The sequence below is a fragment of the Nannobrachium achirus genome, assembly GCF_963921795.1.
Source record: "Nannobrachium achirus genome assembly, chromosome: 19".
Lineage (NCBI taxonomy): Eukaryota > Metazoa > Chordata > Actinopteri > Myctophiformes > Myctophidae > Nannobrachium > Nannobrachium achirus.
In genome coordinates, this window is record NC_137826.1 from 6,168,441 (window position 1) to 6,180,556 (window position 12,116).

General features: G+C 42.7%; 1 protein-coding gene across 3 annotated transcripts in view; it reads right to left on the reverse strand.

The window, feature by feature from the left end:
- Nucleotides 1-12,116, reverse strand: part of LOC308305097 (rho GTPase-activating protein 26-like) — a 240,255-nt gene that overhangs the window by 126,823 nt on the left and 101,316 nt on the right. For all 3 annotated transcript variants that reach the window (XM_080749761.1, XM_080749762.1, XM_080749760.1), the window contains exons 2-3: nucleotides 3,173-3,268; nucleotides 709-770 (exon numbers count right to left, since the gene is read on the reverse strand). In XM_080749761.1, the coding sequence (XP_080605887.1) occupies nucleotides 709-770; nucleotides 3,173-3,268 (158 nt within the window). The remainder of the gene's footprint in view (nucleotides 1-708; nucleotides 771-3,172; nucleotides 3,269-12,116) is intronic.

Sequence of the window (12,116 nt, forward strand, 5' to 3'; positions counted from 1 at the left end):
TCAGTACTGTGATCAGTAATGTGTTCAGTACCATGATCAATAACAATGTCACTAACATGATCATGATCAATGACCAGTAACAATACCTGTAACATGAACAGTAAGTACCACCACCAATGAAGTGTTCAGTAACGTGCCAACGTGTTCAGTAACATGGTCAATGAAGTGTTCAGTAACGTGCCAACGTGTTCAGTAACATGGTCAATGAAGTGTTCAGTAACGTGATCAATGAAGTGTTCAGTAACATGGTCAATGAAGTGTTCAGTAACATGGTCAATGAAGTGTTCAGTAACGTGCCAACGTGTTCAGTAACATGGTCAATGAAGTGTTCAGTAACGTGCCAACGTGTTCAGTAACATGGTCAATGAAGTGTTCAGTAACGTGCCAACGTGTTCAGTAACATGGTCAATGAAGTGTTCAGTAACGTGCCAACGTGTTCAGTAACATGGTCAATGAAGTGTTCAGTAACGTGATCAATGAAGTGTTCAGTAACATGGTCAATGAAGTGTTCAGTAACATGGTCAATGAAGTGTTCAGTAACGTGCCAACGTGTTCAGTAACATGGTCAATGAAGTGTTCAGTAACGTGCCAACGTGTTCAGTAACATGGTCAATGAAGTGTTCAGTAACGTGCCAGCATGTTCAGTAATATGGTCAATGAAGTGTTCGGTAACGTGCCAACATGTTCGCTAACATGATCACGACTCACCATCCGGGTCCTCTCATCCTCCAGGTTCTGCAGCACTCCTGCAAACTCCTGGAGAGACTTGGCTGCACACACACAGAGACAGGAGGAGACAGAGGAGAGAGCAGAGGCGTCAGTTTAGTTCTGCTGAAGCTAAGTTATGGCTAAGGTATGGCAACATGACTGGTGTCATGACACCAGTCATGTTGCCATACCTTAGCAACAGGCGTGATGATGATTAATATCAGTGTTGGCAAATGTGGTTCGCAGCCCCAGCAGGAGCGGAATTGGGACGGTCCTCACGTTGCGTTGCGTTGTGAGCTTGTAGGTCTGCTATTTTTTGGGCAAATGTTCCACCCCAGGATAATGGATATTTTGATTATCGCGATGATATCGTAAATTTCTTTGGTCACAATAATCATGATATGAAATGTTCATATCGTCCCATCCATGCTGTTGACAAGGGTGTTTTGTTTGTGATCCTGGCGTCTGTACAGACTGGACCAATCAGGGCCACTCTAGTGTGAGGCTTCATTGGGATAAAGGACTCTCTCTGCTAGCATGCTACCACACGTACAGTACACCCCCCCCCCCCCCCCCCCCCCCCCCCCCCACACACACACTCCACTCCAATCTGGGACAGGCCAAGTATGACAGCATTGTTTTTGGAGAAAGACTTTCCATTTCAAATGTCTTGGGCCCCATGCAATGGTTCGCACACACACACACACACACACACACACACACACACACACACACACACACACACACACACACACACACACACACACACACACACACACACACACACACACACACACACACACACACACACACACACACACACACTAATTGTTTGGCTTCCCAGGCATGTGCAAAAGTGTATGTGACCTTTCCAGCGAACATACATGCACTAACAGAAATGTGCATACCAGAATACACACACACACACACGCACGTACACACACACACACACACACACACACACACACACACACACACACACACACACACACACACACACACACACACACACACACACACACACACACACACACACACACACACACACACACACAACTCAAGACCATTCTCCAGTAATCACACGCACACACAAAAGCACTCACGCCACTCTCCAGTGATCACAAACACAATCACACACATTCAATCTCACAACAGTCACACGCGCAGTCATGTGCACACACACACACACACACACGCGCGCGCGCACGCACACGCACACACAAACTCATCGAGTTACAGGAGTTGGAACAAGACACAGTACATATCCCACTATAAAAGGGCAACAAACCACTAAAACAATGTCAGGAACGTATTAAAAAACAGAACGGCCGTTAAATTTAGCTCATATAACGTAATCAAATCTCTGGCTGAACCTATATCGTGTTCTGGATCAATTAAACAGGCTATACTGGCTGGACTTTGGACCAGCAACAGAAGCCAATGGTTTTTGAGTTAAACAGACTGAGTCAGATGATATCTCTCAGTTTACTGACCTGAAGCCAGGACATTTACGAGTGACGGCCCTGGTTGTAAAATTACAGATGGACGTGTTCTTTTGTCATTCATGGCTTATTGGCTTGTGCCATGCATGAGGCATCTGTACTTATGAGCGACAAGGTTATGACTAGAGCCAGGCTGGTCACAAAGGCTAGGCACAAACGCCAGGCAATGCAACGTTTGTGCCACATTGCCTGGCTATTCTTACATTTTTTGTACCCCATTTTTCAGCCAGTGTCAATTATCTAATGTAATCCTGGGTGCTACACTCCCTCTGCCAACAAGGGGAGACAAAGGACTGACCTCATGCTTCCTTCTATCCATGAGGAGCCCAAGTCGCTTCTTTTCACCTGACAGGGAGGAGTTTCCCCGGTTGGATGTAGCACGTGGAAGGAACACGTTATTCCAACCAGTTCCTTTCCCCTCCCATCAGGCGCCCCGGCTGGCCAGGGGGAGGCATTATAGAGACCAAGATTACTGCATGTTTTTTGTGAGGGTATCTACCCTAAGGAGACACAGGGAGAACATGCAAACTCTACACAGAAAGGCCCTTTTGCCCACCCCACCTAGGGTATGGGCACCGATGACGCGGAGGAGAGATCACGGCCACAGCGTTCCAGGCGGGAATCGAACCCAGGACCTTCTAGATGTGAGGTGACAGCGGTACTGACTGCACCACCGTGGCATCACTTTTTTTGTCAGAGACAGTATGTAGACATATTCAAACTATAACGGCCATTCATTCAACAAGGAGAAAGCGGTGCACGGCTAATAATAATACCAAATAGCTCAGTCCATTTGGCTATTTAAAGACAAAGCCCCATTTATTGTGCTGATTCAGAGTGTATCGGCTTTCACAGTGCATTGGATTTCACCGGTCAAAAGTCTCATTAAAAGGATCATCTGGGGCCGGTTGTTTTTTATGCTGATTCAGACACGGTATTGGTTTACACAGAAGCTGGGTCACCTATGCACATCTCGTCGTCCGTCTCCGCGTCTCCGATGCATTGGAACTTGAACTCGTTGAGGGACTCTGCAAACTTCCTCTTGGCCATGGACAGATCTGTGAGAGAGAGAGAGAGAGAGAGAGAGAGAGAGTTAGTGTTTGATTTCAACACAACGGGACAGACATCCTGTACTGTAGGAAGGACGTGGCAGTTTGTTTTGTGGTTACATTTCCACCTTGATGGCAGATTTGTACATTTTCACTCCACAAAACTCACTTCATAAATAAACAACAAAAAACACCAATTGGCCTGTTATAGCGCCACCATGAGGTAGATTTGAAGAAAAGAAAACAAGTGGGCCTTTCTTCCTCGGTCTAGAGGGGAATGTTCGTGCAAAATTTCACGGAAATCGCACACTGTGTTCATGATTTGAGGCATTTGTTCAAAAGGGAGCACTCTTGCTAACTTTGGAAGCCAATCTTAGCCAAACAGGATGGAATATGAAAAATCTGAAAGCCTGTTTCGTTTAATGACTAGAGACATACTGATTTGCGTGATTTTTTACAAAATCTGTAGGCGTACTGTCCAAAAATGTGTTTTGTACAAATCCGCCTCCTGGTGGCGCTATAACAGGCCCATGTGAACAATTTGGGGCAGAGATTCTGCTCTGAAAAACTGTCTGCATGCTGACATCACTGATTCTAAACACTATCTCCGCAATGGTAACAATGACCAACTGATATCAACAAAGCCCAACAGACATCCCTTACTGACATCACTACAGTGCCCAAATTTGGAGATGACATCACAGACTGGCCTGGACACATGGAACACCATATATGGGCATAAAAGAGTGCCAGCCAGACAGACGGATACGGGTATTGCACAACTGGACAACGATGGTGACTATTCTGCCCAACAGGCACCAGTCTGGGTTCTCCAACATTCTGAGACTCCTATATTCAATCCTTCATCGCACACCCCTGGTTACACGACTAGTTTTAATAATTCACCAGTGACATAAAAGGAGGAAAGTGAGAGAGTTCCCCGTTGCCTTCGGTGTATGTAAAAACTCAGTTCGATTCAATATTTTAAGACCTCTGAGTCTTTCTGACCAGAATGCAAACTTCAAATGTGTCTAAACCCTGGGCATTTAAGATAATTATCTACTTCCGCTTCAGATGCTGGCTTTTCTTCCTCTTCAGATGCTGGCTTTGATCACAGCATCTCAAGGTAAAGAAGCCAGCATGGCGACAGTGAGTGACGTAGCAAGGTGTCCAGGACTAGAGGCTGACCGCACTCGGGTGCTTGATAATGTGAAAATGCACTTCCAGTGTATAGCACAGCTCTGGCTAAAAGCAGTCAAGAGCCAGCAGGCCCGATGGAGGTCTTTCAAATAATACATGAGACACAGCCAGACAGAACGTGAGATACAGAGAGAGGGGGGAGATGAGACAGAGGAGGATATAGGGAAGTAGAAGAATACAAAATAATGTGGGAGAGAGAGAGAGAGAGAGAGAGAGAGAGAGAGAGAAAGAGAGACAGGGAGAGAGAGGAAAACAGAATGTGTAATTGGCCATGCTCATGTAAATACCACTGGTCCTCCGTATAGAAGTGTGTGTGGAAAGACATGGTGCAGCTTGCCAGTTAGTGAAATGAAATACAGGCCATGCGCGCGCGCACACACACACACACACACACGCGCAGTTTACACTAACGTATACTGTATGTGCACGGATGCACACACACAGTAAGAGTCTTACTGTGTGTGTGCATCCGTGTAAGACCTAAACAAACATACTTACTCGTTACTGTCGGGCAGACACCTCGTATCTCCAAGTTTCAAATTTGTATGTTTTTTTGCAAAGCAAAGCCCTGCTTCACCATACAAGGCCGTCGCACAAAAGTAGTGAAAACAGCAGATCTACAAGCACACAACGCCTCCCGGTGCGAGGCTTGTAGATCGGCTGTTTTCACTAGTTTAAAGCATGTTTTAAATGATCATTTCAAAACGAACGATTTTGGACATACAAGGTTTCCACCCGACAACGACGATATATCTACACTCCCTCAGTAATGCACACACACACACACAAACACAAACCACTACACACACACACACACACACACACACACACACACACACACACACACACACACACACACACACACACACACACACACACACACACACACACACACACACACACACACACACACACACACACACACACACAGTGTCATGCAGGTGCGGAGCTTACATTCATTCACTCGCATCATGTTTTGCTTGGAAGCACACATTTTGATTAACACAGGGGTTCATTCATGACATACAGTGATGCCGATTTGGCAAACAGCGAAAGGCAAATAAATGACCAATCAATCAATAAATAAATCAACAAATAAATCGGAGCCTTTTTCGAGGAGTGTGTGAAATACAGATCCATCTGAAAAAATAGAATATTGTGTAAAAAAAAAAAAGCATTGCGGATGCCATAGCACCCCAAAATCATAAACTGACTTTGGAAACGTCCCACTGGACTTCAAGCAACTCTGACTTAAGAAGGTTGTGCGAGGCGTTGTGAGCTTGTAGATCAGCTATTTTCGGCAAAGAGGTTTGGGGAAAAAGAGCAGACTAAGTACAGACAGAGTAAAAGGTCAAGTTTATTATGTAATGACGGCTCAAGTGGTTAAACATCTGCTTCATCTCACTCTCAACTAAGGGGTCCTTGGCCTGAAAACGATGAAGACCCCTGATCTAGAATATAATGAAAGTTTCAAGAAATATTTAATTTTACACAATTAATTTTGCACTTTGATTCTTTTTCATCTTAACAGTGGCAGATGACAATACAACAGACATTGGCTGAAAATGAGCTAATATAGCATCACAAATTCACAATCATTTTAACCACTTGAACCAAATGTAATACTTTGGCTATTCAAAAATAGCAGATATACAAGCTCAATGCATGTCACTACGTGCCATGCTATGAGCTTGTAGATCTGCTATTTTTGAAACATTTTGGCACATTTGAGCAAATCTTTGAATATATATATATTTTGCTAAGATATTTTTATTTATTTTTTAATTCAGGAGAGCCCTGGCCCCTGGCACAAAGTTGTTTTGAGATGGGGACAAATACACCCGAATACATAACCTTGGTACGAAAAGGTTTGAGAACCACTGACATAGAAACGGATGACAATACAACAAGACATTGGATATGTCACATAGAGACACGTGACAATACAACAGACATTGGATGTCACATAGAGCAGCGGCCGCGACCCCCAGAATAATCATATTTTAACGGGGGACCCCCCCACCCTGACGAGCACTAAGAGTTGAGAAATTGTCACTTAAGAAATGTGCAGATGCCCTCCATACACTTAAACCTTATGTTGGTTTGTTTACTGTTGAGAGAGAAAACAACGTTGCACATTAACTCATTCGTAGTTTACGGCCGTAAAGCCCGTTAATTTCTCTATGTCTTTCGTCCTGTTCCCATCGTGCGTGATCGGACACTGCTATGCATCGTGTGTTCGCGTATTCCATCAGCTTCTCAAATCCGTTGAAACTTTTTCAATTGATCAATAAGTTCTCCATCTGTAAGCCGCGGAGTTCAGACAGAAAGTTAACGGGCCAAAATAGAGGACGGACTTCCGCTTCCGGTTCAGGGACTCCAATGTTAAAGTTGTCCCCTCAATAATGTGTCCGTGTAGAAACCGATCACGGAGCATTAGTTCCGGCCTATTTTAGTTGCGCTTCGATGAAAAAATGTTTTTTAATTAATTTTTATTACATTTACGGGTTCTACGGGCATGGCAGAGAAGGGGTACAAAGGGGTATTTTGATGGCAGAGTTTGTGTTAAGTTAATCACCTGGGGACCCCCCAAAATAATTGGGGGACCCCCATTGGGGGTCCTGACCCACAGGTTGAGAACCACTGACACAGAGAGAGAGATGACAATACAACAGACATTGGATGTCGCATAGAGACAGGGCAGAGGATCAGAGAGAGACAAGGCACACACTGCTATGAGGACACGCACACTGTTGGGCTGCACTCTCATGACATGACATCACACACACACACACACACACACACACACACACACACACACACACACACACACACACACACACACACACACACACACACACACACACACACACACACACACACACACACACACACACACACACACACACACAGGTTTCCACTGGTTTGTGAGGACAGTCTGAGGTTTGGTGGTTTGTAAGGACACCACTTTCCCGTGGTTGTATAGCCAAGTGGATGGTATCAAAAAATTCAATTCAGTCCACAGAACACAAATCTGGCTTCAGATTCTAGATACACCCAACAGAACTGAAAATACAAAATCCTACATTATGAGGACACTTTTAATGAGATCCATAAGCTCCGCCCATGTATTATGAGGACTAATGCGGGTTTGTAAGGACAGTACACACACAATAACTACACCATGTATTATGAGGACTAATGGGGTTTGTAAGGACATTACACACAAAAATGTAAGGACAGTACACACAAAATAACTACAGACACTATAGGGAAGGTGTTGATGTTTTTATAAAGATACCAGATCCAGAGTAATTCAGCAAATGTCTAGTTATCAATTGCTTTCGACTTATATTTATTTGGGTTGTCCACGTCAGGGGCTTCTCAACCTTTCTTATACCATGGACTGGCTGCCAGTTTGAATATGTCTGACCATAAAGGACATATATGCCAGTTCTTGAATATTTCTGGCCATAAAGGACATATATTATGCAACATCATATACAGTCTGTGACATATTAGAAGTTGGCCACCTCCATATATGTGTCCCAATCTCCCCAGGAGCCAGTCATTGCAATTTTTTTCATTTTCATTTTTTCATTTCATTTGAAAGCTGGGGATCATAGCTACAAAATGATATATTGGTTGTGGAGATTGACCCAACAGTTTTGAAGATATGGCTTATAGAATGATGCCATGCTGAAATAGTACTTTTGAGATATTCAAGTTTTAAATAAATTTCTAACCTGCAATGACCTGACTCCGCCACATGGGGAGCAATCTTCAATTCAATCTTCAATTCAAAGAAGCTTTATTGGCATGAGAACACAAACGTTTACACAGTGGTGGAAAAAGTACCAACATTTTATAATAAAGTAAAGTATCAATTCTGCAATGTAGAATCACTCTGTTACAAGTAAAAGTCCAGAATAAAAAATGTACTTGAGTAAAAGTACAAAAGTATTGGTATCCAAATGTACTTAAAGTACCAAAAGTAAAAGTACAAAATGTTTGAAAATAGCAGATCTACAAGCTCACAACGCGTCGCACCGCAATGCGTTGTGAGCTTGTAGATCGTCTATTTTCAAATAGCCTTGGTATAACATAGGGCTAAAGTGGTTTATGTATGTTTTAAACTTTAGTTATTGCTCTCTAAAAAGATAATGCCACAACAGCATCTCAAGCATTATTGGGCTAAATGTAAAGACGCTACAGTGCGCCAACCGTGAAGCAGTTTAACCAATTTGCTACATACGTCTACACAAACGGTCAGATTACAAAGATAAATTGCTTAGTGAAGGCTCACAGATGTCACCATAGGGTACGCTCCAGCAGAATGTCCCGTAATGATCGTATTATTTAATGAGGAGCATTTTAATCCGATCGGTCGTCGTTTCCTTAAAAAGGTATTAATGTATCTAAGTGCAGTACACCTCGCAACCGATGGGGTCGCATGGCTGAAAAACAACAGAAAATGGCATCTGATCGGATTAAAATGCAGTTTATTAAACAATACGAAAGATACGGGTAATTCTGCTTGAGCGTACCATACTGTGACATCTGTGAGACTTCAGTAAGCACGTTATCTTTGAAATATGAAGGTTTTTGTAGACGTACGTAGCAAATAGGATTAACTGCTCAACACGAGGTTGAAGTGAACCTATTACGTGTGCAACAGGGCTAACTGTGCTAAATGTAGCATAATCAGTGTTTGTGTAACTTCAGCCAGAAGGATTATTTGACCTGATAATAAAACACAATCTACAGGCTTAACCGCCTCGCGTTGTGAGCTTGTAGAAGAGAGCAACAATAGAGTTGGGTCACGTTTTATTTGTTTATAGCCTGCAGCTAGCGCTGCAGCTAGCGCTAGCTAACGCTAGCTAGCGTTAGCCGTTAGCCACTCATAGCCAGTCAACCAGAATAGTCTACTCTAAAGTCAACTTTCCGACGGCGAGTGAACGATTGCATTCCATCCATGTTTTCTTGGCTGTCAATTTATTGTCCAAAAAAACAAACACCCTGAACGTTAGAATTAGATAGTTTAGGACGACACTGATCTATTCAATGCTAAGCTAACTCAGTGACAAAGGAAGCTTCCGCACCGGAGCATACGTCACAGACGTCTCCAGGCCGCTCCAGGATCATTTCACCAGCGTAGAAGAAGAAACAGCGGAAGTCAAGAACGGCGGAAGAATAATAAATAATAATACACAAAATCATACATTACGTGGTTAATAATTGTTCATTTGGAACACACGTGGCATTAAATTAATGGGATAAATACTGTGGGTTGCTTCGCTAAGTAATGGAGTCCCGATATTACCGCATTTGGCTACAAACGGCTAACAAAGGCTGGCTAGTTAGCATTTTAGCTAATATAAACTGGGAGGACTAACAGAATTATGTACCGATCTCTCACATTAATTAAAAAAAGTCTTATTTACATGCAGAGTTAAGCTCTGGCGTTTAAGTGAAATGTAGCCTAGATATTATGAGATGCTGTTGTGGCATAAAAAAAAAAAGAGCAAAAAAAAAAAAAAAAATCATTTTGGCTACAGGGAATAATGACAGTCCCCGAGATGACTAGCTGCTGGGGGTGCTGGGACACATATGTCTACATATAGCCTATATCCATATGAGACATTATGTAAAATTACGACATACATGAGCCATATGTCACATAAGGTATCTATTGGCATATATGTTAATATATTCCCGTAAGTCTTCTTGTGGACCGGTGATTGGGAACCTCTGGTCTTCATTACCTCAATCTTACTTATACTAACCACTTTAGGAATGGATGCTTCAATTCAACCCTCACAACAATACTTGCTTCATGTATGTCAGCATGTCTATGGTTAGGCCTATACTGTATCTGTCCCAGATAACAGTAAATTACATTACATGGTAGCCACCGCCATCATTAAGGACCCCCACCATCCGACTCACAACCACAAGGACCCTCATCTCACCCCTCACAGTTCTCCTGCCATCAGGGAACTTTGGCTGTAGAATCAACAGGATGAGAGACTACTTCCTTCCACAAGCTATGAGGACAGTCAACGCATTAACCCTCCATCCCCACATTCACTTCCCAACGCTCCCCTGTCAATAAACTCAAATCTGCTACAAATTAACTTGTATGACTGGTTGCAAATATGACAGCTTTGTTTTACATGGTGCCATATTTTGTTAGTTTTCTGGTTTTCATGTGTCTATGAGGTTGATAGTACTTCATCAGACCCCCTGGTGTGGTTGTTATGAGCAAATATGTATTCCCTTTGGGTTAGGGTTTCTTCCTGGAGGCTGCCACCATGGGGGTCAAAAGTGCCAATCCAAAATAAATGAACTGACGCAATATAATCGCACCCACCCACGCACCTCCCCTCATCATCATTTCATTATATTAGTACAACCTTTGTGGGCGGAGCTGGCCCAAACATAACATGTGCGAACAGGGAAGTGCCAGGTTGGTCTAGTCTGTGCCCAGATGCGGCTGACAGCTATCAAACAGTAATTTCACACTTTATCAGTTGACACTGACAAATGAGATCAATGGATTAATTTTATTTACATAGACAGGGTGATTTCCTCAGCCCTCTCCCCCATACTTTGTGTATGTAGTTCACATGTCACTGATGACTGCTTCACTAACTTAGCCCAAGACAAGTACATTTAGGATGTCCAAAAACGAAAATATTGAAGCCATGTGCTGTTCCAACAATCTATCCTGGTTATGCAGAAAGCAGCACCTGAAAAAAAAAATGCTTAGAACCTTTTAAACCGTGTTAATTTTGTCAGCATGCAGTGAATTAATATGGGTGCTAGGAGCTTCTCTGCATGTTAAATTCAAGGTAGGCTGACATAAAACCCTGGTTCAAAATGTTGTTTCAACATCCATTCATTGTTGTATACTGTTGAACCTGCAGGCATATAGGATACTGCGACCCCCTTTACATTTGTCATGCGATGGCCAGAAGAAGATCGGACATTGCCGACTCGACACAGGACCCACTCGAGTCACATTGTTTGGGCTAGACTGCAAGAGCCAGTTGATGATTTGTTTTTGAATACACACAACACTTAGCTATGGACATGAAGTACCCTAGGTGAACATAAATATATTTTCGAGGAAATAGAATTGTGGAGATGTTCCAATGAAGGCACAAAATGAGAGAACAGTATGTTTTATAAAGCCTATAGCCTATCCCATAGGCTACAAGTTGTAGGTGTTGATTGAGTGCTATATCAAACCTTGTTCTTAAACATTTTCATGTAAACTACAACCAAATTAAAATGTAAGTTAAGAAAATAAATCCCTAAAATGATTGGAAAACAGAAAATAGCTAAATCAGTAACCAGATTAGGCCTAATCCATTTATGAATTTGAAAATAGCAGATCTTCAATCATGTCACATGAGCTTGTAGATCTGATATTTTCAAATTTTTCAAAATGTATTTTGGTTTCAACTGGTTACACTGCTTTTGACACTAAACTAATTTTGCTGTGGACCCTTTGGAACTCCCTCAAGGACCCCTGGGGGTCCCCAGACCCCAGTTTGACAATCACTGTTCTAGAGCATTTTTGTAAACGACTGGGAAGAGCCATTGGCAATACTTTCATGAGGGTGAGAGCAATGACAGGGTGAGAGCAATG